This window comes from Rhinolophus ferrumequinum, chromosome 21 (assembly GCF_004115265.2).
Source record: "Rhinolophus ferrumequinum isolate MPI-CBG mRhiFer1 chromosome 21, mRhiFer1_v1.p, whole genome shotgun sequence".
In the NCBI taxonomy this organism is placed as follows: Eukaryota; Metazoa; Chordata; class Mammalia; order Chiroptera; family Rhinolophidae; genus Rhinolophus; species Rhinolophus ferrumequinum.
Genome location: NC_046304.1, coordinates 15,993,522 through 16,020,664, shown reverse-complemented (window position 1 = coordinate 16,020,664; position 27,143 = coordinate 15,993,522). Strand labels below are relative to the sequence as shown.

Genomic DNA, 27,143 nt, shown 5'->3' with positions numbered 1-27,143 from the left:
CTCTGCCAACCGACTGAGACGAGACGACTGCCACCCAGAGCGCGCCCCCCCCCCGCCCCATCACAAGTCCGCACCCCTGTCCATCTCTTCTTTGGCCTGTTCCGCTTCCTCCTTGGAGGCTCGACGGCTCCTGCCTGCCCAGGATAGCTCCCGCGGACCCAGCCGCCTCGCATCCCGCGTCCCAGGATATTATTTTTTGGGGGAGGAGGTGTAGCGTGCCCCCAGGCAGGTCTAAACCTTTGCAGCAAGCATTGCGGAGGCCCAGTTGCAAATTCTAGAGAGAGGGAAGAACCAATGTGGGGGCTCAGGTGGGCTATCTTCGCCTAGGGGGTCCTCTGATTGCCCTCGGTCTACACAGGTCCCGCCCTGGGCTTTGTAGAAAATGGAGGAGGCACCGCCTAGAAAGCTGGTCCCGTAGAGGGCAAGTTGGGCTGAGGGTAGAGAAAGGTTCAGGCTAGCCGAGATCCTGGGTGGAGACCGGCACCCCCTACTGGCCTGGGATTAGAGGGGTCCTGGGAGAGGAAAAAAGAGTGTGCTAAGACACTCATTCAACATGCATTTATTGAGGGTCTGTCATGTATGGGGCACTACTATTCCTGGGGATTCATCCAATGACAAAGACAAGGTCCCTGCCTTTGTGAAATTCACAGTCTGATAGGGACACAATATGGATAGTCTAGAAAAGATAGTTTTTGGAAGAAAAGCAAACGGTATTTGTTCTGGAGCTGACACGAGGGGGTCCAGGAAGCTGCTCTGAACGGGTAACATCTAAGCAGAGATCTAGCTGAAGTTCAGAGAATGAGTTGTGTGATTCCTTGCAGAAAAACTTGGCATGGTAGGAAGGTCAAAAAGACCAGTATCATTCAATATATTCAGTACACTGAGGCTCGGCTGTGAGCTAACAATATAGGCTTAGATTTCCAAAAGCTTATGGCATAGATGAAGAAGAAAGACCCACAATCCATCTTAGAATGTGACAGGAGGCGATACAAAGTGTGGGAGGGGTCTCTGTTAGTTCTGTAGGGGATGAAAGACCATCAAGGAAGTCTTCACAGAAGAGGTGCCATTTGGGTTAGGTCTTGAGGGCTGACTGAGTTCAACAGGCTGAGAAGGGGAAAGGTCATTCCAGGCAGGAGAGAATGTGCAAATGCTTGGAAGTGAGAAAGTAAGTTTGTTCTGAAGATTAAGAAGATTGGTCCATTTTGGCGTGGAAACAGAAGGTAATACATCCTTTCTCTTAGCCTTGACCAGCTGCAGGGCTGGGCTGGCTCCTGACCCCACACCCTGCCTGAGCCCTGCCAGGCTGACACTAAAGCTGAACTTGATGACACAGAGCTTGCAGAGGCCCATCCACAAGTAAACTGAGTCCCAGGGAGGTTGAACAACTTGCTCAGTATCATACAGCAGATCAGTGCCAAACTGTGGGCCTGAATCAGGGTGTTACTCCTTCTGCCACCTCCCCAAACTGCCTCCCCATGATCCCCTGCCCCACCAACTCCAGCATTTTAAGCAAAGTTGGCTGGAGCTGGGCGTGAGTGTGAAAAGCAGAGTTATTTCAGGCCTCAGGAAGGCTGGGTGCTACTTTGAAGTCCAGCCAGGGGTGGGGGTGAGTGTAGGCAGGTTTTGTAGTATAATGTGGGGGTACACTGTGCCCACCTTCTTGTCAGGCAGTAATTACTCAGATTGCTGAGTAACTCAGGCAGGGAGACCCCCACAGACGAGTGGAGGTGTTCTTGGACCAAGTTGTATGGCAACCCCCAAAGTTTTGCACTGCATGATCTTGGGGAACATGCTCACATCTGTCCTTGATATCTAGTTCTCCTGGACATCACCTGGTTTCCTAAAGGGAGCCAGGGCAGCTCATTCAGCACAGAGGCTGTGAGGCAATGTTAAAAGAGAATGGGGGCTTTCCATCATCAATGGGCCCCACCTCTGCCTAGGGAAAGGCCCTAAGGGGCAGAGTGGCTGGTAGGGAGAAGCCACTGCTGGAGCCATTCTTTCCCCCTTGGAACTTACAGCTGCAGCTGGAGCTAAAGCTGCCCACAGGCTGGGCCTTAGTGTTGTGAAGGAGCAGGGGCTGGACTCAGTGGATCCCTAGAATTGATATCCTGTACCCTGGGGGTCCAGAGAACCTGGAGAAGACGGGAAAGTCCAGGCTGGACTCTCATCAAGGAGAGAGAGGTGTTCCTGGGACCCATGCTGGTCACACTCCTGTCCAAAGCTGTGACTGTCCTAAGAGCATGGGTCAGTGGCCTGAGGGATAGAGCCCTGACTCCTGGTCCTGCCCTTGGCTGCTCACTCTCAGCCTGCCCAGCTATCCCTCCGCTCTGGGCAGCCTCCCAGGCAGGACCAGTCCCTGGCTGCTTGTTTTTCATTTCTCTCTGCACCTTAATTAGAAGTTTCCAAGCTGGGAGGGCCTCCAGGGGAGCCTCCAGGCCACAGACATGGCTTAAAGGGCCAGCTGTGCTCACAGCACCACCACAGGGAGAGGAAGATGGTGCCAGAAGGATGGGTGGGCAAATGGCCCTGGGGACCATTGCTCTTTGGGCGCAGACCTTGCTGAAGGCCAGTCCTGCAGGTACTTTGCTCTTCCAAAGGTCAAGGTTGTCTCACTGGCTGCTCTGCCTTCCCTTTGGGATCCCAGGAGCTCAGGCCACTGATCAGGAGAAAGGCTATCCTAGGCCTGAGGGGCAGCCTGGCAGGGAAAACTTGGCCAGAATCCAGAAGGTTTAGGTAACCTGAGTCCTTGGACTGCCCCACCCACACAGACAAGCACCCTCTGGCGTAGGACTTTCCCATGTTAGCAGTTTTTCACAGGTGAACCTTCCATATTGTCGGTTCTAAAGCTGAAAGGGCACCCTGGCGCTCCGGAAATGGGCACCAAGACTCCATTCGGAGGTCGGGTGGGCGCGGAGTTCTGTCCTGTAGGGGCAGTGGGGTCCTCCGAGGTCAAGAATGGGGCCCCACCCACACGCACCCACTGCTTACCAGGGGAAACAGAGAGGGGAGCAGAAGACCTGCTGGTGTCCCCAAGACTCGGCCCACAGAAGTCGGATAGGGAGTTGGCAGATAGGGGAGCTCTGGTCTGAGAGTCAGGTTCGGGCCGACGGGGAGGAGGAGGAAGTGGGGACAGGGTGGCGGGGAGAGTGCAACCGCGGTGGTCGGGGACCACTAGGGGCTCCCGCGAGCCCCGACCTTGCGGGCGGAGACGGGCCCACAATAGCCCCTCCTCTATATTCTCCTTCACGGTCCCCGCCCAGCAAATCCCCGCCCCTCGCTGGCCGATCGGCGATCAATCGCAAGGTCTGTGCTCTCCGCGTTCTTCTAGCGCTGTCTTTTTGGTCCCCACGTGGGCAGGGCGGCTATGGCGGCGCTGGTTGCATCCAAGGCGGCGGAGCCTGGCGGCCGAAAAGGCCCTGGCAGAGGTGGGTGCCACAACGTTGCGGCCTCCGGACATCGCATCTCGGGGTAGGGCCCCCAAGTCAGGGAAAAGACCAGCCAGTCCCCTTTCTCCGCCAAACCTGGAAGGCCCCGCCGTCACTCGTTCTGGGAGGCTGTCACCGGAGCCCTGAGGGACCGGTATTTCTTTTGTAGCCTTACAGCCCCTCCCAAGAGCTAGTAGTCCTTAAGCCGGAAACGCTGCCTCCTGATGGCCCTCCTTGGCCCGCTGACAGACGCCTGAAAACTCACGGAAAAGACGGAGCCGACGGGGAGGGAAGGAGCCAGGCGCCTTGCAGAGGGCATTCCACAAGTGGGCCCTCAGGGAACGCTTTCAGGTGGTTCCATTCACTAGGCACTTACTGAGCGCCCACTGAATACCACGCCTGTGCAAGGTGCTGGGACCAAACTACAGCCCTGCCCTCAGGGATCTCACAGTCTTCCGGGGGGGAAAACTGACGTAAACAGATTACAGCCACGTAATAAAGGAGGAGGCTCCTATTAACCCTTGGGACAAATTGAGCTGCTAAGACTAGCAGCTCCTACACCCCAACAACCATAAGGGACTTGGGCCTGTCAGAGGAACTTCTGAAGGACTTTCTTGGGTTCTGAAGGACCCAAGGACACTAGGTTGGTTGTTCCAAGGCCTTTGAAACAACTGAACAAAACCATAGTCGTGGTAACATTCAAATCTGTTATCAGGGTCGCAGCCTGCCATGCTAGTTCTCCACTGCACCACCACCACCACCACCACCACCACCACCCCCACACATGCACACACAGGGTGAAGGATCAGGTCTGAGTGGATTACACCTATCCTAGTAAGGGACCCTAGCAGAGGTTCTGGCACATGGTACAAGTTCAATAAATATTCGTTGAGTGAGTTAAGTTCTTGCCTTGTCACATTTCCAAATTGGCTCCTAAAGAGATAACTGGGGGTTGAGCTAAACTGAATTGTGGGGAGTAGGATGCAGATTAAGGGCTGCAGTTTTGCTAATGGGCCACAATGTTTTCTAGATAATCACGGGGTTGTAGTTGTTTGTATTTGCTACCAGTAGACTACTAGCCCCCAAAAGGTGAGGTCACTTTTCTGTCCACCTGTTAGCCCACAGTCCTGACTAGAGTGTGTGCTTTCCATCCTTCCTGGGGTGAAAGGTGGGTGGAATAATGGGATGAGGGAATTCATTAAAGGTGTTTACTTCCCTTTTAAATGAGGAGAGAGAAGAGTGCAGAAATTCACCAGTGTAGACGTAATCAGTGGGACTCAAGTAAGGAAGGCAGTCTTTTAAATTAGTACTTATAACATGTTGCTTATAGATCTCTTATCTAGAACCTCAGAACTTCAAGGTGTTCTCAGGATGAGGGAGGAGGACTATTTTCCCAGAATACTTGGGCTGGCTTGGCTCCTGTGTTTTCCTTAGGGTAGTTCTCTTATCAAGGAGCAGTTGTATAGACATTCTTTTTGCTGTTTGCCCCTCAATTCAGTTCCCTGGTGTCACCTGTGCTGAGGTAAGGGGTGAAACATGCCCCATTCATGGGCTCAAGTTGTTGATTCCAAATAATCTCACAACACGGAAAATAATTCTGCATATTTCCTGCTGGTTTACTGAGTTGTCTTTCCAGCTTCATGATGAACTCAGTGAAGAAGGCAGGGCCAACCCCCTTGGGATCTGGGATCTGGGATCTGGGCCAGAAACTTGGGTGGAGTTAACACCTTAGCTAGGTCTGGCTGTGATTTCAGCCGGGTACTGACTCAGGCCTTACATTCATCGTAGGTAGAGCCCCTCGGGGCCGCGTGGCCAATCAGATCCCCCCTGAGATCCTGAACAACCCGCAGTTGCAAGCAGCCATTCAAGTCCTGCCTTCCAATTATAACTTTGAGATCCCCAAGACCATCTGGAGGATCCAGCAGGCCCAAGCCAAAAAGGGTGAGCCCCCAAGCTTCAACCTGGTTTGGGGGTGGAGAGGTTGCCTGGCCTAGTTAGGGGCAGTGTCCCCATTCCAGCCTCTTCCCAGCCTTCTGCTCTCATGTCTGTGCTCTGTCTTGCAGTGGCTTTGCAAATGCCGGAAGGCCTCCTTCTCTTTGCCTGCACCATTGTGGATATCTTGGAAAGGTGAGGCTTGGGGCACTGGAGAGGGGGCTGAGCCGAGACCTTCCCCATGCCCGTTACAGCTCTATCTGTTGTCATCATTTTTTCCTTCTTTACCTCTGTCTTACCTAGCCCCTTCCCAGGACCATATACACACAATGAGAAAAACTCCAAATTAAGACAGAGCAGGTGATAGGACCTAAGGAGGACCTCAGACTCCTTAGAGCTGACCCTGGAATGGGCTGAGTAGTCTGTGTGAGGTCTGGCTAGGGGAACCCCTTTCTCTGGCTCATCGGGGAGTAGGGGAATGAGGGGCTTGGCAGGGGGAGAAGTACTTAAGAGATGGTATTCAGTTCCTCTACCCCCTCTGTCTAAGTTTCTTCAATACAATGAGCCATCCTTGGGAGGGGGGTTGAGTACTTAGCCATCTGGAATGGGCACAGGGACAGGGAGGGGGAATGGAGAAAGGGGAGGTCATCTCATGACGGGAAACTCCCACTTCCCTGCTGCTGGCCTCCCCCCACCCTACTTCTCATCAGCTGCCTCCCTTTTGCCCCTTGGGGAAGCTCTCTGGGGCTTGGGCCAATTTGCATACATTTTAATCTATAAAAAATTAAGTGCTCAGGCTGACTCAGATGCCTGGGCTGCATTCTAAGGATTGAATAATCTGCTTCTGTGCACAGCCTGATTTGGGGAAGTGGGGGAGTAGGGGTTGACTGCAGCAGCTCAGCTTTCCCCACCATACCTCCATGAGAGGAATGGGGAGACCCATCACTGAGCCAGGACATGCCCCAGGGGTGGGTCTCAGGGAAGAGCTGGTCCTCTAGCTCCATTCCTGTAGTGAGTTCAGGGGGTGTAGGGTCTTCCCTACCCACCCCCGTCCCATAGTGATTCAGGCCTGGCAGCAGAACCCATGGCAATGTGCTGGCCAGAGCCCACTCTTCCTGACACATGAGGTGTGTGGGCAGTGCCATGTGCTGTTGTTGTAGAGCTGTGCATGGGTCCCCCATTCCTGGGCACAGAGAGCCCTGACTAAGGGTGAGGAAGTAGCAGGGGGTCTGGGAGTCAGGGAGGCTGTGTGTACCCCCACACATGCATACCCACGCACCCAATGGTACCAGGGCGGGGGGTGGGTACCTTTGCACATGTGTACATGCTCACTGCTCTGGGTGGGATGAGTTGGCATTGGAGGTCTGTGTTTGACCCTGTGTATGTCAGTCTCAGAGTTGGGGGTCCCTTTTGCAGTCTGAGCCTGGGCAAAAGAATCAGGGTGCTGCAGAGACCATCCTCATACAGCTATAGTTCCAGGAGCTGCTGCCAGGGCTGGAGGAGGTGGCAGCTGGGCCCCTCCTACTCTTTGTTGGCAGAAGAGGCAGCTGCCTACCCAAAGGATTGGAAGAGGTAGTGAGAGAGGAGCTGGGCCCTGAGATACCTCCATGGGGTCAGGTCTCTCTCTCACCTCACTCCTTGTGTCGCTGTCCCATTATTTCTCACCCCCACAGGTTCACAGAGGCTGAAGTGATGGTGATGGGTGACGTGACCTATGGAGCTTGCTGTGTGGATGACTTTACTGCAAGGGCCCTGGGAGCTGACTTCCTGGTGCACTATGGCCACAGTTGCCTGGGTATGGCAGATCAGGACACCTGGACGCTGGCAGGGCTGGTCGGGGGGGCAGGACTGTACACTGGTCTCCATCACAGTGTCCTCCTTGTTTCTGGGATGGCCTCAGCCTTACTGCTCTGCAGGTGGATCTTGCCTTTGGATTTGGTTGCCTTGGAAACCATGCTCCTGTCCCAGATGTGGGTGTTTGAAAGGCTGTTGGTGGTAGAACAGGCTAGGCCTCCAGCTGAGTGAAAGAGGAAGAGCTTCTAAGGGACCTGTGACCTTCCCGCCCCACCCCTTCCTTGTACCCCCAGCCTGAAGCCACTGGTCCTGGCGGCTCAGAGACCTTGGCCCGGGCCAGGTCCTTTGCCCCTCCTGCCTTCCAAAACAAAGTCTCCTGAACTCTTTGCTCCTCCCAGTTCCCATGGACCCCTCAGCCCAAGACTTCCGGGTGCTGTATGTCTTTGTGGATATCCGAATAGACACTACCCACTTACTGGACTCTATCCGCCTCACCTTTCCCCCAGCCAGTGCCCTTGCCCTGGTCAGCACCATCCAGTTTGTGTCAACCTTGCAGGTAAGTGCACAGACAGCAGCATGGGTGCCCATGCCAGGTGCCGCAGGCTGGTCCTCCTCTGTCCTTGGCTTTCCCTCCCCCAGCCACTTGCTTCCCTTCCCGTTATTCCTACAGGCAGCTGCCCAGGAGCTGAAAGCTGAGTATCATGTGAGCGTCCCACAGTGCAAACCCTTGTCCCCTGGAGAGATTCTGGGCTGCACATCCCCCTACCTGCCCAAAGAGACGGAGGCTGTCGTGTAAGTGAAAAATGGGGGTGGGGGAGCAGTCATAGAGAATAAGAAATGTATCCTAGGAGTCTGAAGCTCCTTAACCATTTGCTCAAGGTCACCCTGCAAGATGGGGACCAAATAGGATTTCAGATTTCCTATCTCCCTCTCCAGTGCTCTGTCCACTATCCAGAAGGCCATGCCTAAGGTGGGGCAGGAATTGGAGGGCCTGATGGGGGATGAGGGTGGGCTAGAAATGGTGGGAATATAATTGGAGAAGATGGATGGGCACACCCAGGCTGTAGCCCCATTAATTTAGCATCCGGACAGCTAACAAGCAGGAGCAGTGTGTCTCCTGCTGCCTAATTATTTTAGGTAATGGAAATGCTTAATGTTGTGTGAATGCAGCCAGCCTCAGAGCTGACAGCTCCCAGCTGGGGCTGAGGAGGGGAGCCCCATTTCCAGCTAATGGCCAGGAAGGAGGGAGGGACACTCCTTGACTTAGTCCCATGTCTGGGGCTGCAGATGCTGGTTCCATAGGCCTTGCTACACCCATACAGACAACCCTTCCCATAGCCAGGCCCACATCAGGGCCTTCCCCAGCCCAGAACTGGCAGTCCTGCTCCCTAGGGACATTCCCCCTGCGCCTGTGCCTGCATAACTGAGATCACAGATACATACCCTTGGAGGCTTCAAGGTGTGCACTGGAGGGAGGACCACCCTGAGTGTTGGCCATTCATCAAAATTCTGTGTGGTCTCCCAGAGAAGGAGCTGCCATGGCAGATCGTCTTCCATGCTCTGGCCTCTCCATGGCCTGGGAAGGTACTGTTAGCAGTAGCATCTCCTAGGGCATGCTGGGTACAGCCTGGTGGTTAAGCCTAGAGTTGAGTCCCAGATATACTGCTTAATAGCTGTGTGCCTTGGGTAAGTTTCTTAACATCCCTGACCCTCAGTTGTATCTTGTAAAATGGGGACACTGTAGGTAGCTTGGAGGATTATTTGATAGGACTGAGTGAAGTCATACATGCCAGGTGCTTAGCCCAGGCCCAGTACACAGAATACACAAGTCCAATAAACAGTAGCTGTTGTTACAACTCAGCAACTGGACCCAAGAGCTAGTTTGGGCAGAGCGTAGCCAGAGTATACCCTTAAACCTCATTTACAGCATAGATGACACCCTGAACACTACTTCCCATGTCTGTATTGAGCTAGGTGAGGGAGAATCTGTCTCCCCATCTCCAAGCCTTGGCTGCACCTTTACTCTTCCCCCAGAAGGTTGGGGATTGGCGGGGGGCGGAGGGGGTCTTAGATTTCGCATTACGTAACTGAAAGGGCTTTACGGTCATCCAGTTCAAACTCCTTACTTTACATGTGAGAAAACCAAGGCCTTGGGAGGTGAAATGGCTTGGCCCCGTTCATATACAATCAGTAGCATAGCCAGCCAAGAACTCAGTCCTCTGTACCACCAAGCCAGTACCTGCTTCTGCTGCCCCATCCTACACTTACCACCCCCTTTCTATCCTGCAGATATCTTGGAGATGGCCGCTTCCATCTGGAGTCTGTCATGATTGCCAACCCCAATGTCCCTGCGTACCGGTACGGGCTGCGCTGGGCTGAGCAGCTGGGAAGGGGTGGGATTCTCTGCCACTGAGCCCCTCAGTCGGCCGAAACCTCCTCATTCCCTGGCCACTTAATAGACCCCACCCTAAAGATCTGAGGCATTTGGGTCCTGAATCTGGATATCAAACCCTGGGCTGCTGTGGCACAGTACCCATTCATCCCCTGGGATTCACACCAAATCCTAAAGCCCTCTCCCACTCTTGCCTGACCCAGCGATGGGACTGATCTTCTCAATGATAATCTCTGCCCTCGCCTCTGTTCCTAATTACCTGCATTGGAGTCTGAAGGTTCAGGAGACCAAGGGGCTGAGTCATGGAGCTGTGTGCACAGACCAAGTCCCATAAATGGCCGTCATCATGACCCTGACAGTTTCTTTTCCAGATACGATCCATACAGCAAAGTCCTGTCCAGAGAGCACTATGACCACCAGCGCATGCAGGCCAATCGCCAAGAAGCCATAGCCACCGCCCGCTCTGCCAAATCCTGGGGACTTATTCTAGGCACTTTGGGCCGCCAGGGCAGCCCCAAGATTCTGGAGGTCAGAGGACTCAGCATGGCCTCTGGAGTAGGGGACTGGCTGGGAAAATCAGTAGGCTAAGGGATTTCGCCTTGGCTGCTTGATCCTGGCGATACCAGCTCTGCCTGTCTCTACCAACAGCACCTCGAATCTCGGCTCCAAGCCTTGGGACTACCCTTCGTGAGGCTGCTGCTCTCTGAGATATTCCCCAGCAAGCTTAGCCTACTTCCTCAGGTGGACGTGTAAGTTTCCTCACCTTACTTACCTAGCTATGACTCTGCTAAAGAAGCTTAGGATCTAGGTCTGGCCCAGCACATATTGAAGACTGGATTCAATGGGCATTGCTCCAGTGATGATGAGATTTTAATGTTGACAGAGCATTCATCCAGCAGGGATGGATCACACCTACTTTGTCTGCCTTGGGGCTCAGAGGCAACTGCAATGTCACAGTGGTTCTATGTGAGATGAGTTTGAAGGATGGTTGGCACCTGCATGTCTCAGGCACTAAATTTGATTCTGGAGATACTATCACATATGAGCTGCCCGAGCCCTACCCTCAGAAAGCTTGTAGTCAGTGGAGGAAACTGAAGACAAGCAACACTATAGTGTTATTTTAAACAGCAGCAGGTGATAGTCTTTAGAATTGTAGTAAGCATTCACTGGGTATGTTGGGGACACAGTCATGTTCTTCAGCACGCTGCCCAGGAGAATGGCAGGATACCACCCCCACTGCCCACCTCCGGGTCTGACCTGACTTCCCTTCCCAGGTGGGTGCAGGTGGCATGTCCACGCCTCTCCATTGACTGGGGCACAGCCTTCCCCAAGCCGCTGCTGACACCCTATGAGGTAACACGGAGATTTGAAAATCCCTGAGGAAGAGTGGCCTTTGCACCTGGTTCTGTTAAGGGAGGGATCTGAAGTAGAGTGGGATGGGTGGGCAACATTCGGTTACAGCTGAGCCACTTCCTAGCTGGGTGGCCTTGGGCAAGTGTCTTAACCGTTCTGAGCCTCACATTTCCTCTGTGGTGTGGGGTAATGGGACCATTGTAGGTCATTGTGATTGGATTAAGTAATCCTGCGCAAAAAAAACTGTTGGCAGATGTTATTGTCCTGTTTCCCTTCCCTAGGCGGCAGTGGCCCTGAGGGACATTTCCTGGCAGCAGCCCTACCCCATGGACTTTTATGCTGGCAGCTCCTTGGGGCCATGGACGGTGAACCACGGACGGGACCGCCCCCCCCAGGCCCCAGGTCGGCCTGCTCTGGGGAAGGTAGGCAGGGACTCCAAGGAGGGAGGAGTGGGCCCCTCCTGGTCTCGGCCTTGGCACTGGCTGCTCCCTAGCGACGTGAGCCAAGGCTGCCGCCATGCGGCCGCTACGGGAGAAGCATAGGAGCGGGGTGGAAGACGTCGTAGAAGCGGAATCCTGACTAAAATGTGCGACCTCAGGTGCAGGAGGGATCCACGCGCCCCTCTTCAGACGCGACTTGCGAGGGTTGCAGCTGCAGAGACAAGGTGGTGCCGCTTACTCCTTGAGACGCTCCCGGGTCTCAGGTATCCTCCCCGCCCTGGCCTCGCCCCACCCCTCCGCTTTGTCCTGGGAATGCCCACTCGCTCTGAGGCCCGCCTTCAGGGTGGTGCCAGCATGTGGCCCAGCCCCTTGCGTAATTCAACTTCCGCTCGGGGAAAGACCGCTTCCGGTCCCTGAGGCGCGCTGTTCCGCACTATGGCCGCTCGGCAACCTTTGCGGGTGTTGTGCTTGGCGGGCTTCCGGCAGAGCGAGCGCGGCTTCCGCGAGAAGAGCGGAGCACTGAGGAAGGCGCTGCGGGGCCGCGCCGATCTCGTGTGCCTCAGCGGCCCGCACCCGATCGTGGATGTAGCGGGCCTGGAGGGCGCCGGGCCGGAGTCTGGTGAGACGAGGTTTGCCCAGGAAATGCGCTCCGAAGTCTCTATTTTGCCTCGTCCCCATAACACCCTTCAGCATCCCCCCACTCTGTATCCTCCCTCTTTTCTCCTGCCCCCACACTTCATTCTGCCCACACCCTTCATTTTTTCTGTCCCAGCCTCCCAGGCTTCCACCTTGATAACTCTTTCCCTCTCTCTATGCCAGGCGATTCCCCATCTTATTTCCCTTACTGACTTCTTTCCCGTCAGCCTCCTCTCTCCTGTCAAACCCTCCCTCCCTTTCTCATTCTTTTTCTCCTGTATTCCCGCTTTCCCTAACCCCATCCTCTCCTCCATATCGCTGTAGGGCCCTGCCCTCCGGAGGAGCAGCTTCGAGGCTGGTGGTTTTCAGAACAGGAGGCAGACGTTTTCTCCGCACTGAAAGAGCCCACAGTGTGCAGAGGTCTGGAGGAAGCCCTGGGAACGGTGGCACAGGCACTGAACAAGCTGGGACCTTTCGATGGGCTTCTTGGTTTCAGCCAGGGGGCCGCGCTAGCAGCGCTTGTGTGTGCCCTTAGCCAAGCAGGCGATCCCCGCTTCCCCTTGCCAAGATTTGTCATTCTGATATCCGGTTTCTGCCCTCGGGGCCTTGGCCTCCAGGAATCCATCCTGCAGGACCCCGTGTCACTGCCTTCACTCCATGTTTTCGGGGACACTGACCGTGTCATCCCCTCTCAGGAGAGTATGCAACTGGCTAGCCGATTCACTGGAGCAATCACTCTCACCCACTCTGGTGGCCACTTCATTCCAGCAGCTGCACCCCAGCGCCAGGCCTACCTCAAGTTCTTGGACCAGTTTGCAGACTGAACGATCAATAAATGCCTTGGCCCCTACACCCCCACCCCAGTCAGTAGGGACACATGACTTTGGGTCAGCCTCTGTGATCCCTGCGCCTCCCCTTTTCCCTATTCTGGGACCTCCACTACTGTTAGTGCTCCTCACCATCACCAATTAAGAGATAAAGACCAATTCTTAAAACTCATAGGACCAGCTCTGCACGCAAGAAAATGGGGAGGAGGAGGCCTTATTGGGCGTTGACCTTGGATCGATACTCAAATATGAAAAAGTACAGTGGAGCCCTGAATGAATAGAGGGTGACATGGAAAAAGCAGGGGCTGGCACTACTGCTACCGTCGCACAATAAAGTGGTGATTTGGATTTTGAGTGTCTTTTTACATAAAAAAATCCATTTTATAACAAATCTGGCCATCCACACAGCCTCCAGAGCAGCACCAAGCAGGGAGGTGTTTCCAGTTACGAGCTCCGAGGAGAAGCTCATGCATATGTGTATATACACTCACATTTTTGGTAGAAGTCTTAAGTCCCAAGCAAAAGTAAAGGAGGTCTCTGTGGCCGAATCAGGGAAGAGTTTACATCAGAAATTCTGGAAAGAGTTCATCTGGCAAGGCTCTGCCTGGGCCACTCTGAGTCGAGGCTTCCTCCATCCTGATCCCTGAGAGTTGTGTGCCAGCCTTATGTCAAACCCTGGCTTCTTGTGTTCTCTGCTTTCTCCATAACTGCCTTAGCATCTCTGGACTATATAAGCTTCAAGAGGGGATGGTGCTAAACCTTGGATGAAAGCCAAAGACAGCACAGAAGAAACCCTTTTCCAAATTTGCCCCCACTTAGAGTTTCTGAGATTGATGCTACGTCTAGTGATCACAGCCAAGGCCTAAGCAGCCCCTCTGGTTTGGAAGTGTGGTTGTTCCTAGGCATTCTAAAGACTGTCCACTTTAGCCATTTCCCTGACTTCTAGTGTCCCCACCCTCTACCCACACTATGACATCGGCACTGTCTCAGCAGGCTCACCAGCTTGTTGCTTTTCTAGAAGATCATACCGGACCGTATCTAGCTCTCAAGCATGGTTGCCCCTAGGGACTTTAGTAATGAAACAAGAATTAGGGTTAGGAGATACAGCACAAATACCCCAGCCTATCCTGAGACAACCAGACTAATATTTCTTAAATTAACCGAAATTCTGAGTTCTTCACTATAGACAGAAGCTGTCCAAGATTTCAAAAAAAAAAAGCTGGCAATATCCACCCAGACAGACCCAGTTTACTGGATTTAGAACCTTTACAGCAGATAGTGTGGGTGGGGAGAAACTTCTCCTTTGCTACAATTGGCCTCTCCCTTGCTCTTGGTGTTTTAAAGGGATCTGTCATGCAGGTTGTCATTATGTCTGGTCCTGCTCCCCACATAATGCAGGACATGGTGAGGCTAAAAAGGAACACCCACGGAGCCATAGATAGGGGAGCCATACCACTATAGTCTCGCTGGCGGTCGGGTTGGAGACACAGGAAGCAGGAGCCACACTATCCGCTACCTGCCGTCCACTTCTCTCTGCCAACCCACCTCACTTGCTAGCTGCAATCCGCCGTGCCAAATGCAATCTATTCATGCTAGCTCAGCCACCATCTTTTTGCTAGCCCCCATTTTCTGCTAACATAGCCACAGGCAGTTATATTAGTGGCCAATGGCTCACTGGTTACAGCTGACGGCCAACTAGCCACAGCTGATGGCCATCCAATCACAGTCGATGGCCATTTACTACCTGAGCACCTTTCCACGTGAGGACGAGAGTCTGGAAACTGCACTCCTGGCTCTGTCCCCACAGGATCCCTTCCTTGGCAAAAGGAGGAGACTCTAAAATGGGCTGAATTACTCCTAAACCTGTTGAATTTGACCCATAGAATTTTAGAAAAGATTGGATTTATGGTATTTAAAATTTTAGGAATTTCACACACAAATTCAGATCCTTGGCTTCTCTAGAAATAAGCAGTTCAGAATGGGATGTAGTGGCCCTGCAGTTCAGGGCTCATGCTCTCATGGCAATCCTAGGCTGCCGCCTTTAGCAAGGTCCCAAGAGGGGAAAATGATGGCTGTGTACCACAGCTGCTGCTGCTTCGGGATTATTATGGGGATTAAAAGAGAGGGGAAGATACATTGGGGAATGAATTTTTAGCCAGGGCCTAAAGTTAGAAGGGTGAGGGTAGAGCACAGCAGTATTAAGTGAAGCAGAAGTACTCGCTTGAAGTGAGGAGAATTCCCACCAAGAATCATAAAATGTCCAAGCCACAAGGAAACATCATGTGGTCCACTAGTTCCCAAAAAGGGAGGTGTCACCTGGCATCATGCCTTCCAGGAACAACGGAGAATCTTAGCCCCCCTGCCCCAACACAAACACACAGATTCTATGGACCAGTTACATCAGCATCATGTTAAAACTTAGATTCCTAGGACCAACTCCAGACTCAATGAATCCCTGGGATCCAGGAATTTGCATTCTGACAAGCTATCCCTGGTCATGCCCATGCAGCACAATATTTGAAAACCACTGCTTAAAGAGGAGAATATAAGTCTCTGTTAATATGTGTTATCTGAAAAAGCTCCCCATGTGATTCTCCTGCAGTCCACTAGGGAAGGGGAGCAGGCAAGCTGTCAAGAATCATTGATCTAACATTTTCAATCTATAACTAAGGAAAATGAAGTCCAGAGGATAGAGGAATACCATGTATTAAGTGTGCCAGACACTTTGACAAGCAAAAACTTTACCATTGCCTAATTTAATTTCACTTCATGAGGTAGATACTCTTATTAACCTAATTTTACAACTGAGGAAACAGGCACAGAGAGGCTATGTAACTTACCCGAAGTTGGTTCAGATCCAAGAACTCAATTCTTGACCTATACTAGTCATTCTTTTCGCTGCTGCACCACTGAAGGTGAGCAGAGGCCACCACTCACTACTGTTGGGCTACATGTCTGTCTGGGCCTCACCTTTCTAATTTATAAAATATGTTAGGGCTGGGAGCAATAAGTGATTTCCAAGATACTAAAAAACTCTAATATTGTATGATCAGTCTTCTGGTTTTTCCCCCTCTACCCACCTTCTCCAGATGGGTTCCAACTGCAAAAGACTTGGTCCCTTCAGACTATCCCTACATTTTTCTTTTCTACCTCTCACTCCACCTTAGATTTATAAAGCTCTTGGGAGAGAGAGTCCCTTAGCAAAGAACCTCTCAAGAGCCCCAGCCCCAGAGGTTCTGCTCAGAAAGAGCACCCCCGTCCCTTGTTCATTCTGCCTAAGTGCCCAGAGCTGGGGTCTCCTCACCACCACCCCCTCACAAAGACATAGTAGTCTAATAGAATAGTACTTAAGAGTGAAGTATCATTCTGCAGTTTTTAAAGGTTTTTACTTACACGATTCTATTTGATCTGCACAACAGCCTTGCACAAAAGGAGGGATTATCATCTCATTTTACAGAAGGCTCAGAAACAACATGGTCCCTTAAATATTAATACCAACCAGTTGGTGAAGCCAGGCTGGACCTCCTGCGTCCCAGTGCACAGCTCCCACCTGCACACACTACAGTCTGCCCACGGATGTCCACCGGATTCCAGAATCAAGTGCATTTTAATCTAAGACTTCAGGGTCCCTGGGTAGGAGGGAGGCAGCATGCGGGCACGGATCAGCTGTGAAACCAGCACCAATTGTCTTAGAAGGAGTTTAGAAAAGGACAGGGTATGGAAAAATAAAGAAAAATTTGATTAATTGGTGGCAGGGCTGGGTTGCATTAACTATTCCCAACACTGTCCCTAGGGAAGTCCTGAAGCCAATATCCAACAGCCCCTGTAGTGGGTGATGGTGGTGGCAGGTGACATACACAATGTTTTGAAGAGGTCATCGCTCACACTTCACTGGCACAACAGGACTTCGTCCCTTCTGATTCAATGCCCCCACTTTAGCGCTAATTTGAGACACTGTCTGCAATTGGAACCCAGTACATAGAGATAGACGGCTGAGACGTTCAGACAACGATTTGGGGACCGGGTTGATTTTACACGCCCACTGGCTTCCTGAGGGTTGGCGACCCCGCTTATCGATGGCTCAGAGGAGGAAAGAGTGGGGAGAGAAGTGAGGGGAGGTTGTGACTCCATCAGAAAAATGGGTTCAAGGATTACTCTTCGCCCTCAGCTACGAGTTCCTGGAAGAATGAAGTCAGGCGTGTTTAGGAAAACTTCCCTTTGTCCTCCCCCTTCGGTCCCTAGGAGGCGAGCCTTTCTTCTTGCTTTCAGGTCCCGGCAGCTTCCCTCACACTGAGGAGATAAAAAGAACCTAAATCTCATCACTACCCCTTCTCCTGCCATCTCCTGGTTGCAATACCTCGGCTAGGAGGGCAGGTCAGTCACTGAGGCCAACGGTCAGACACACTCTGCACGCCGTGCTTCCTTCTCTGCCTCGAAAGCGCGGCGGTCGAACCCCGGAGTCGCCTGCCCGCCAGCACCGAACCTCCCGCCCCGCCCCCCGCCCTCAGACTTATCCAATCTTGACTCGTCGCCCCCGCTTCCTCCTGCTCATAGTCTCGCTCAGCCAGGGCTGGCAGTGCGCGGCGCGGCGCGTGGGCGTGCTGCGGGGCGACCATGGCTGTAGACTGTTACCTTCGGTTCCCACAGTAACAATCGAAAGCCACGGTTGCCCTGGAGACGCGGGGGCGGGGCGCGCGCTGCTGACGGCACCGCGGCAGCTCCAGTCAGGCTGACGTCAGGACCGCTGGAGTGGGGGGTCGGGGGCGGGGCGCACAGCGGGGACCCGGTGCCGGACTGCTCCCCGGCTGTGCGACGTGCTTGTGGGCCCGCCGCCCCCCCGCAGCCCCTGGGGACTAGGGACGCGACGTCCCGATGGCGGAGCCTGCGCTGAATCAGCACCGCGGACAGCGGTGGCGCGGGCAGTGAGCGCCGGGCTGAGGGACCCTGGAGGGGGGAGGGGGTACAAAGGTGCCAGGGGCGCGGCAGGTGGCCGGGTCCGCGGTCCTGGGGCGGGGCCAGGCGTCGGTGGCCGTGACTGGAGACTGTTACTGAGGGCGGCCCGGGCAGTAAGCAGTCTAGAGCCAAGGTGCCGGCGCGCTGCCCGGGGGGGAGTGCCTCTGTCGCCCGCAGCTGGGGGCGCTGCTGCTCTTCCTCCCCCGCGTCTCCCGCCTTTCTCGGCCCCAGCGCTCGGGTACAGGCACGCGGCCCTTGACGTCAAAGCCCTGTGACATCAAAGATGTCCCTGCGGAGAGGCACTTCCGGAGGTGGGGGGGAGGTTTTGGGGGTGGGGCGGGGCAGTCCTGTCGAGGCCCCGCCCCCGCCTGGTCCTGAGAGGACAGCTCCTCGCGCAGAGGCGGGAAGTCGGGGGAGCAGAGGGACAGCCCGACGGGACAGGACGGGGAGGGGGCGCCCCGGCTGAATTCAGGGCAGCGGGCAGGTGGGCATCTGTCCGTCGCCGGCGTCCCGCTCAGCTGGCTGGGGACAGCGAGGCTGAGTCACCGCGATGAGGGGAGGGGAGGTGGGGGCGCGTCTCTTGAGGCTCCAGCATCTCCCCACTTTCTTGGGAGAATGGCGCAGAAGCCCCAGGAAAAGCCGCGGGGTCTCCGGGGGTCCATCTTCTGTTCGATGCTCCTCCAAAGTGGCTGCGTCTCCATCTGGGTGCAGGCAGGTGCTGCACGGGTTTCTGTGTACGCCTCCGGTACCGGTTCAACCAGCTGTGAGGGAACCCTCATCCCCCACCCTGCCTCCAACCCTACCTCGTAGGAGCCCTCCAACCTGCTGCCTGCGGGTCTCCTCGTTGCTCTCCCGTCCGTGTCCATGCATCCGTCCATCTATCGCCCGTCCGTGGGTCAGTCTCGCTTACCTGCCGGGCCGCGTCGCGCCCGCGCCAGCTCGCCTCCTGCAGCCCGGCTGGCGCGGCGGCTTTTATAGTCGCGCGTAGTACTCGTGCGGCGGCTCATTCATGCGGCCGCGGCTCCTACACACTGACGCGTTGCCGACGTCAGCAGGGAATTTAGGAAACGGGAAGAGGGGCTATTTATAGAGGCGAGGGGGGTGGGGACCGAGGCGATGAGGAGCTGGATGAAGAGCTGGGAGGTGGAGGAGGGTGCATGGAAGCAGGAACGGGGGGCGGGAACCCATGCCCCATGTACCGGTCTACAAGGGGTTAACTTTCCGGAACTGCGGGCTGGGGACCCGCGAGAGGATAATGCGGGGGGGCTGACGGGTCCCTTACATATTTATTCACTCTGCGACACCTGGGATGCAACCCTACTCCAGCCCAGCCTTCCAAGGTCCTCACCGGGTAGTACCCAATCCTACTCCTTAGTTTCTGGACCCGAAGGCTCTGTGACGTCACAAGATGTCCCACGGCGGCGTTATACTCCAATGGTCACTGCGGTGTTGTCACCCTGAGGAGTGAGGCAGGAGAGGAAGCTCCAGTGTGTGTGGGAGGGGGCGGGGGTGAGGGCGCTAGGGCAGCACCTAGAGCTATGGTGTGGATAGGGGAAGAGTAGGGAAACTCAGGGATCTCGAAAGGCTTTGTAGGAAGAGGCTGGGCCTGGAAGGAATGCCCAGTGGGGGTCCAGGTATCAGTTGGGAGCTGGAGACAAGAGGGAAGGCAGAAAATTGAAGAGGGTGGCTTGGACTCGCTGGAAATGAGCAAGGGGGTCCTCTGTGGGGGAGGTGGGGAAAAGATGGCAGGAGAAGGGGGGGCAAAAGGAAGAGGAAGCCTCAGCAGGTAGAGAGGAGGACAGGTCCCCTAGTGTCAGTGTCAGACCCTGGCACTGCAGACCACGTTTAGGACCCATTTGTGGAATGGTGGCATTGACAGAGCTCATATGGGGGTGATAATGAGTGAGGGCTCCGCAGCTTGGCAGAAACAGGTCTGGGGGGGGGGGCAGGGCAGAGGAGTTCGAGTTCCTGGAAATCAGAGTGGGCAGGAAGGGCCCATGCTATGTGGGTGGGAGTTCCTCTGGAGAGGACCAGGGAAACGAATGATCCTGGTCCACCCTAGCTCCATCAATTGAGATGGGCTCTCAATCAGGGAAGGGGAGTGCATTGAAAGAGAGGAGCTGGATTGGGATGGGGAGGGGGCAGTGCTAGGCCAGGGCAGGTGGAACTAGGGAAAGGTCAAAGACTGAAGAGTGAAGCCCACAGGAAGGTAGCTAGGCTGGGGCATCTGTGAGACCCTCCCATACAGATGTAAGGACAAGGGCTGGGGCAGTGAGCTAACTTGGAAAGCAGGGATCCAGGTAGAGTGTTGAAAAAAGACAAGGAGGGCCGGCCAGGTGGCTCAGGTGGTTGGAGCTCGGTGCTCCTAATGCCAAAGGCTGCTGGTTCGATTCCCACATGGGCCAGTGCCAGATGGCTCAGTTGGTTAGAGAGCATCCTCTCAACCACAAGGTTGCCAGTTTGACTCCCACAAGGGATGGTGGGCTGCGCCCCCTGCAACTAAGATTGAAAGGACAACAACTTGACTTGGAAACGTCCTGGAAGTACACATGTTTCCCAATAAATTCCCCTTCCCCTTCCCCAATAAAATCTGAAAAAAGGAAAAACACAAGGATAGTGGGCACATGGGTCCACAGTGGACAGAATCCACCACCACACAAAAGAGACACAGAGCTGAGGGGCAACTTGTGAGGCTAGGATCTTACCCCATCAAGAGGATAAAAGATTACAGCAGAAACAAGGTTAGAGAGGTCCTCCATACTCTTTGGGGTCTGGCTGACTAGAGTTTTTTGTTTGTTTGTTTGTTTGTTTTGCCTCCAGGCTTCCTCCCAGAGGTTCTCTTCTCCAAGAATGCCTTCCTGCCTGGCGGGAGAACTCCTCTTCATCCATCAAAGCCCAGTTCTAAGAGCACTTCTGAGGACCCTTCCCACCTCTTTCCAGCACTCCTTTCACTTTTCCGTCTCAGCGCACAGCACGTCCCCCTGCGGTAGGGGTCTGCAGCTCAGGAACCCCATTTTCATTTTTGGAACGTTACTACTTCCCTAGTGAGGCCATCATGGGAAGACAGAAGAGAGGATTAGGATAAGATTGATCCAGAACACAGACTGGAAACAGGGTGAGGGCGGACTCCGCGGTAGGAATGGGGACTTGCGGGGACCAGGAGCCGCCTCCTGGCCCCGAGGCCATGAAGTCTCTCGTGGAGGAAAGGGAGCCTCTGGGGGGCGCCAGAGCCTTTGGTGTCCGTCAGGGACCGCGAATGGCACCGCCGGCGTCCCCTCAATGAGTGATTCAGCCACTACCTCTAGCGGGGCATCGGGGCGGAGGGCCGCATGGGGGGCGGCGAGCATGGCCCCCACCCGCCCAGCGGCCCTGAGCGGTTGTTATGTTCTCCAAGGCCTTGGAGAGACGCGATCTGGGCGAACCTCAACGGTTACTATGGTAACTCTGCGACCCAGCCTCTAGCGAGGCAGCTGAGGAAGGCGCAGCCAATCAGCAGCTGCAGGCGTTCTCAGGGACCCACTCCCACCCCCCACGTGTGGGCGGGGGTCAGGAGGTGCGGGGAGGAGGAGGAGCGTGGGCCGCAGCGAGACCCCGCGCCGCTACCAGCTTGATGCGGGCTACTGGGCTGCGCGGGGACGCTTCCGGAGTAACCCTGCAAATGCCTGTGCGCCAGTGCGGGGTCCCCTTCCTCCCACAAGAGGTGTCACCTACAAGAACCGGGCCTTCACGCGGGGTGCAGGACCTTGCGGGGGATCCCGGGCTGCAGGCCCTCCTGTCACGTTTCTCTCGGATCGGTGTGTTGGAGATGAAATCGTCCAAGCAGGTCCCTCAAAATGGCTCACTCGGGAATCTGGGGGCTGCGCTCGCTTCCGTGGGATCCCCAAAAGACACTGTCCAGCAATTCCCAGTCGAATATCCTATGGCCCCTCTATAGATCTGCAAGTTCAGTGTGGCCTGTTTGGGTAACGTGTCTGTCCAGGTTAACGGAGGGCCCTACGTGGCAGCCCCCAGAGTATTACAGAGAGCCGGGACTTGGACTCCGGAAGGGGGCAGGCAGGTGTATCTGTGCAAATTTGCGCGCCCGCAGGTGTCAGTACCTGGAGAGGATCTGGGTGCAAACGGGTTTATTCTGTGCATGTGTCATTTTAACTCGTGTCTGAATGAGGATATGTGTGTTTGGGGGTGGCTACAAATGGACAGTCCCATCCAGGAATGTCTAAGTAGAGTCCCCCAAGATCTTGTCTATCTTCCTCTTCCTTAGGATTTCCGTAACCACCCTCCCACCATCTACTGTCACCAGAGTCTTCTCCTTGAGGGCAGGACTTCTCCGAATTGGGGCAATGTGAGAATCTGCAAATATGTACACCGGAGCATTTAGCTCAAAACCTCGGGGTTTGTGGGGCTCGCAGGTCCGGAGCTTGGGTTCCCAGTCGGGCATATCCGGGAGGGTGAATCTGCGAATAGGCCTCCCTGCAAGATCCAACTCCGCATCTGCGAGCCTCCAGCCCAGGTGCGCGAGAGGGAGGTCATGGCTGTGTCGCGCAAAGCTCCGCGCGACCGCGAGGTGGCTCCATAACTGCAGCAGAACCCGCCGGCCCGGGCCGCTCCAGATAAGAGTGTGCGGAAAGCGCGGCGGGGCTGAGACGCGACCAGGACGTGGGGAGGACGGACCAGCAGGACAGACCGACCGGGGGCCCGGCGGGCGGAGGGCAGCACAGCGCAGCCACGTCCCCCCTGGATCCGCCGGCAGCCGGGCCCGGGGCTTCCGACATGCCCCCCAGGTGGGTCCTCGGGCTGGGGACCGGGAGGGACAGGGGACCTAGACAGCCCGGTCCTCGCGCGCTGACCGCCTCGGGCGCATCCTCCGGCGCGGCCGTCCCAACGCGGCTGGCGTTCGGAGCTCCGAGTGTCGCCCCTGGAGGACTCAGGACCACAGGGTCGCTGTTCTGCGCCGGGTTCACGGCGGGGTCAGCGGCCCCGGCCGGCTCTGCCCGCACATGGGCTGGAGAGGCGAGGGGAAGGGAAGGGGAGCTGGCGGGCGGGGCTGGCAGGGGCGCTGCCCTGGCACAGTTCGGCGCCTGGCAGCGGGGCGGGTGGGGCACGGGCAAGGAGCTGCCACCACCGCGGGGAGGGAAGCCCGGTCGGGCTGCGGCCGCAGGTAACGGGCCGCGAGGCCCTGCGGGCCAGGCGGGGAACAGGGGAGGGCGGGCGAGCGGGCGGGCAGGGTAGCTCAAGGCTCGACTCAGGCCCTGCGGTCGCCGGGCTGCCAAAATGGGGGGCGAGAGAAAAAGCTGGGAGCCGAGGGGACTGGGGCTGGTGCGCCCCTCCCGGCCTGTCTGAAGTTGGGAAACTTTTCCCCAAGTTTGGGGCGGCGGAGTTCCCGCGGAGAAGGGGAGCTGGGGAGGGTGGCGCCGGTCTGCGAATGCAGACCTAAGGCCGAGGCCCGGCCGGGACGCGGGTGGGGCGCAGGCCGAGGTCAGGGCCGCAGCCGGCTGCGCGCCGTGCCCGCCCGGGGCGCTGCCCCCTCCCTCCCCTGGGAGCTGCGTGGCTCCCCCCTCCCCCCCACCTGCTTCCTGCCTCAGCCTCCTGCCCCGATATAACGCCCTCCCCGCGCCGGGGCCCGGCCTTCGTGCTCTGCCCGCCACGGCAGCCGCTGCCTCCTCTCCTGGTGCCGCGGCCGCCGCCCGGGCCCCAACTGAGGGCCTGACAGCCCCCGGCCAGGGCGGCGCCACGGCGGCCACGGCGCTCCCCTCCTCCGGATCACTTCCCCCAACTGGGGCAACTTCTCCCGAGGCGGGAGGCGGTTTTCACTCGTCTGCCTTAGATCCCACTTGGGCAAACTTCTCGGCCCTGAATGACTTTTCCTGAAGCGGACATTTCCCTCAAATCGGGTAACTGTCTCCGAAAGGGTCACTTCGCCCGAACAGTTTTCTCCTTGGAAGCCCCCCAGAAGCCAGCCTGTGTGCCCGGTACCTCCGGGCCTGGGGTGCAGGCCAGCCTGGCCTCCTCTCCACCAGCCACTCTCCTGCTCCTTCTTCTGGTCTGGGCCTCCGGCCCAGGCTCCCACACTCAGAGGCCGCTGATCCTCCGCCAGTGCCCAGGCCACGGTGCTCGATGCCCGTGCCTAGCTGAGGGGAAGGGAAAGTGGAGGGGAGACGCGCCGGGCTGGGGACCAGCAGCGAGGGCTCGGTGCGGCTCTGAACCGGCTGGTGTGTGTCCCCGCAGGAGATTGTGCTGGGCAGAGGATGCTGGACACGATGGAGGCTCCCGGCCACTCGAGGCAGCTGCTGCTGCAGCTCAACAACCAGCGCACCAAGGGCTTCTTGTGCGACGTGATCATCGTGGTGCAGAACGCCCTCTTCCGCGCGCACAAGAACGTTCTGGCGGCCAGCAGCGCCTACCTCAAGTCCCTGGTGGTGCATGACAACCTGCTCAACCTGGACCATGACATGGTGAGCCCAGCCGTGTTCCGTCTGGTGTTGGACTTCATCTACACCGGCCGCCTGGCTGATGGCGCAGAGGCTGCTGCTGCGGCGGCAGTAGCTCCGGGGACCGAGCCGAGTTTGGGCGCCGTGCTGGCTGCGGCCAGTTACCTGCAGATCCCCGACCTCGTGGCGCTGTGCAAGAAGCGCCTCAAACGCCACGGCAAGTACTGCCACCTGCGGGGCGGCGGCGGCGGCGGCGGTGGTTATGCACCCTACGGGCGGCCAGGCCGCGGCCTGCGGGCTGCCACGCCGGTCATCCAGGCCTGCTACTCGTCCCCAGCCGGGCCTCCGCCGCCGCCCAGCGTTGAGCCGCCGTCGGGTCCCGAAGCCGCAGTGAACACGCACTGCGCAGAACTGTACGCCTCCGGCCCCGGCCCGGCGGCCGCACTCTGTGCCCCGGAGCGCCGCTGCTCCCCACTCTGTGGCCTGGACCTGTCCAAGAAAAGCCCATCGGGCTCCGCGCCTCCGGAGCGGCCGCCTGGTGAGCGCGAGCTGCCCCCGCGCCCAGACAGCCCTCCCAGCGCCGGCCCCGCAGCCTACAAGGAACCACCGCTTTCTCTGCCTCCACTGCCACCGTTGCCCTTCCAAAAGCTGGAGGAGGCTGTAGCACCTCCGGACCCGTTCCGTGGCGGCGGCGGCAGCCCAGGACCCGAGCCCCCCGGCCGCCCCGACGGGCCCAGCCTCCTCTACCGCTGGATGAAGCACGAGCCAGGCCTAGGCAGCTATGGCGACGAGCTGGGCCGGGAGCGGGGGTCCCCAGGGGAGCGCTGCGAGGAGCGCGGCGGGGACCCGGCATCCTCGCCCGGGGGGCCCCCGCTCGGCCTGGCTCCACCACCGCGCTATCCGGGCAGCATGGACGGGCCTGGCGCGGGAGGCGACGGTGATGACTACAAGAGCAGCAGCGAGGAGACGGGCAGCAGCGAGGACCCCAGCCCGCCTGGCGGCCACCTCGAGGGCTACCCATGCCCGCATCTGGCTTATGGAGAGCCTGAGAGCTTCGGTGACAACCTGTACGTGTGCATCCCGTGTGGCAAGGGCTTCCCCAGCTCAGAGCAGCTGAATGCGCACGTGGAAGCGCACGTGGAGGAGGAGGAGGCGTTGTATGGCAGGGCCGAGGCAGCTGAAGTAGCTGCTGGGGCTGCGGGCCTCGGGCCCCCTTTTGGAGGCGGTGGGGACAAGGTCGCTGGGGCTCCCGGTGGCCTGGGCGAGCTACTGCGGCCTTACCGCTGTGCATCGTGCGACAAGAGCTACAAGGACCCGGCCACGCTGCGGCAGCACGAGAAGACGCACTGGCTGACCCGGCCCTATCCATGCACCATCTGCGGGAAGAAGTTCACGCAGCGTGGTACCATGACGCGACACATGCGCAGCCACTTGGGCCTCAAGCCCTTTGCGTGCGACGCGTGTGGCATGCGCTTCACACGCCAGTACCGCCTCACCGAGCACATGCGCATACACTCGGGCGAGAAGCCCTATGAATGCCAGGTGTGCGGTGGCAAGTTCGCACAGCAACGCAACCTCATCAGTCACATGAAGATGCACGCCGTGGGTGGCGCGGCCGGCGCAGCCGGGGCACTGGCGGGGCTGGGGGCGCTGCCTGGCGTCCCCGGCCCCGATGGCAAGGGCAAGCTCGACTTCCCTGAGGGCGTCTTTGCTGTGGCCCGCCTCACCGCTGAACAGCTGAGCCTGAAGCAGCAGGACAAGGCCGCCGCGGCTGAGCTGCTGGCGCAAACCACGCACTTCCTGCACGACCCCAAGGTGGCGCTCGAGAGCCTCTACCCGCTGGCTAAGTTCACCGCGGAACTGGGCCTCAGCCCGGACAAGGCGGCGGAGGTGCTGAGCCAGGGAGCGCACCTGGCCGCTGGGCCCGACGGCCGGACCATCGACCGTTTCTCCCCGACCTAGAGCGCCCCACAATGAGGCCCGCCCCACTGCCGCTGCGTGGCCCCTGGCCTGTGCCTCCAGGGAGCGGCGGCAGCGGCGGCAGCGAGCCGGCACACCGTGGCTCCAGGATAACTGTGGTAGCAGCGGCAGCGTCACCGCAGTGGCGGCGGCCCCACCTCTCTGCGGCCTCACCTGGCCTCACTGCTTCGTGCCTTAGCCCGGGGGTGGGGGTGAGGGGAAAACCCCGGGACGGGGGTGGGGTGGGGGAAGGGAGATTTATATTTTTGATATCAGCTTTGACCAAAGGAGACCCCCGGCCCTTCTCCGCCTCTTCCTGTGGTTCGTTGGCCCCATCCCCCGGGCTCCGTGCTGCTTTTTGGGGGAGGGGTGTCACTGTTGGGGCGCTCCCAGCCCTACCTCCGGCCCTTGCGACCACTCCCATTCTCACTGTGAATCTCCCCGCCGGGGTCGGAGCGTCGGGCAGAGTTGGGGAGCGGGGAGGGGACTGAGCCGGCCGGAGGGCCCCCTGCCCCCGCTCCCACCCGCCCGGGGACTGATAATGTGAAGTTCCTCATTTTGCACAAGTGGCACTAACCCCAGGGCCCACCCTTCCCTCCCTCTGGAGTCAGAGGGCTAAGACAACCCTGGCCTACCCGGTCTCCCACTCCCACCGTGTCTCCTCCTTCCTTCCCTGGGGCCCCGGACCATATTTATTGCATGCGCCCCGGGCAGCCCCACACCCCGAGCCCAGGCTGGGCTGGGCCGGAACGTGGTCTCTTTAGCTCCCTCCTCCTCATTTGTATATTTTCTACCTTGTACACAGGCTCTTCTAGAGCCGCTTCCATTTTCTATACTCGATCCAAACAGCAATAAAACAGTAACCAAGGACCCTGGACCCTGCGGCTCTCTTCTGCCCTGCCCTAGGACTGGGGTGGGCACAGGTGGGGCCAGACAGGCAGAGGGACCAGACACAGCGCCCTTACACAGGTACAAAGGCTTGGACCTTTTTTCCTCCCTTCCCT

The 27,143-nt window shown here is 57.3% G+C and overlaps 4 protein-coding genes across 8 annotated transcripts; all 4 read left to right on the top strand.

Moving 5' to 3' along the window:
• Window positions 1–3,292: 3,292 nt before the first annotated feature.
• Window positions 3,293–12,433, top strand: DPH1 (diphthamide biosynthesis 1). Of its 5 annotated transcripts, XM_033091437.1 has the most exons (14): window positions 3,380–3,425; window positions 3,595–3,776; window positions 5,214–5,366; window positions 5,489–5,552; window positions 7,031–7,152; window positions 7,550–7,707; window positions 7,822–7,943; window positions 9,441–9,509; window positions 9,915–10,071; window positions 10,192–10,292; window positions 10,818–10,896; window positions 11,178–11,318; window positions 11,495–11,599; window positions 12,297–12,433. In XM_033091437.1, the coding sequence occupies exons 4-13, from the start codon at window positions 5,500–5,502 to the stop codon at window positions 11,579–11,581; spliced, it is 1,089 nt and encodes a 362-aa protein (XP_032947328.1). In that variant the 5' UTR covers window positions 3,380–3,425; window positions 3,595–3,776; window positions 5,214–5,366; window positions 5,489–5,499; the 3' UTR covers window positions 11,582–11,599; window positions 12,297–12,433. The 5 variants fall into 5 exon arrangements, with proteins under 5 accessions (XP_032947326.1, XP_032947327.1, XP_032947329.1 ...); XM_033091435.1 differs by lacking the exon at window positions 3,595–3,776 and having other exon boundaries at window positions 3,293–3,425; XM_033091436.1 differs by lacking the exon at window positions 3,595–3,776 and having other exon boundaries at window positions 3,332–3,468.
• Window positions 11,610–13,147, top strand: OVCA2 (OVCA2 serine hydrolase domain containing). The gene is made up of 2 exons (XM_033091440.1): window positions 11,610–11,955; window positions 12,297–13,147. The coding sequence occupies exons 1-2, from the start codon at window positions 11,772–11,774 to the stop codon at window positions 12,794–12,796; spliced, it is 684 nt and encodes a 227-aa protein (XP_032947331.1). The 5' UTR covers window positions 11,610–11,771; the 3' UTR covers window positions 12,797–13,147.
• An 8,701-nt stretch (window positions 13,148–21,848) lies between these two features.
• Window positions 21,849–23,459, top strand: LOC117012891 (uncharacterized). The gene is made up of 3 exons (XM_033089378.1): window positions 21,849–22,533; window positions 22,823–22,910; window positions 23,335–23,459. Exons 1-3 carry the CDS (start codon window positions 22,111–22,113, stop codon window positions 23,457–23,459), a joined length of 636 nt encoding a protein of 211 aa, XP_032945269.1. The 5' UTR covers window positions 21,849–22,110.
• On the top strand, window positions 22,357–27,084 carry HIC1 (HIC ZBTB transcriptional repressor 1). The gene is made up of 2 exons (XM_033090209.1): window positions 22,357–22,533; window positions 23,978–27,084. The coding sequence occupies exon 2, from the start codon at window positions 23,998–24,000 to the stop codon at window positions 26,140–26,142; it is 2,145 nt and encodes a 714-aa protein (XP_032946100.1). The 5' UTR covers window positions 22,357–22,533; window positions 23,978–23,997; the 3' UTR covers window positions 26,143–27,084.
• Window positions 27,085–27,143: the final 59 nt, after the last annotated feature.

What these genes read in the sequence shown, in the direction of transcription:
- LOC117012891 (XM_033089378.1), top strand. Translation starts at nt 22,111, where the DNA reads ATGTACACCGGAGCATTTAGCTCAAAACCTCGGGGTTTGTGGGGCTCG. An exon ending in GCTTCCGACATGCCCCCCAG is followed by an intron (nt 22,534 to 22,822) that starts GTGGGTCCTCGG and finishes GCCCTGGCACAG; the next exon opens with TTCGGCGCCTGGCAGCGGGG. An exon ending in CGGTCGGGCTGCGGCCGCAG is followed by an intron (nt 22,911 to 23,334) that starts GTAACGGGCCGC and finishes TTCCTGCCTCAG; the next exon opens with CCTCCTGCCCCGATATAACG.
- DPH1 (XM_033091435.1), top strand. Translation starts at nt 3,365, where the DNA reads ATGGCGGCGCTGGTTGCATCCAAGGCGGCGGAGCCTGGCGGCCGAAAA. An exon ending in CTATGGCCACAGTTGCCTGG is followed by an intron (nt 7,153 to 7,549) that starts GTATGGCAGATC and finishes TGCTCCTCCCAG; the next exon opens with TTCCCATGGACCCCTCAGCC. An exon ending in AAAGAGACGGAGGCTGTCGT is followed by an intron (nt 7,944 to 9,440) that starts GTAAGTGAAAAA and finishes TCTATCCTGCAG; the next exon opens with ATATCTTGGAGATGGCCGCT.
- HIC1 (XM_033090209.1), top strand. Translation starts at nt 23,998, where the DNA reads ATGCTGGACACGATGGAGGCTCCCGGCCACTCGAGGCAGCTGCTGCTG.
- OVCA2 (XM_033091440.1), top strand. Translation starts at nt 11,772, where the DNA reads ATGGCCGCTCGGCAACCTTTGCGGGTGTTGTGCTTGGCGGGCTTCCGG. An exon ending in GGGCGCCGGGCCGGAGTCTG is followed by an intron (nt 11,956 to 12,296) that starts GTGAGACGAGGT and finishes ATATCGCTGTAG; the next exon opens with GGCCCTGCCCTCCGGAGGAG.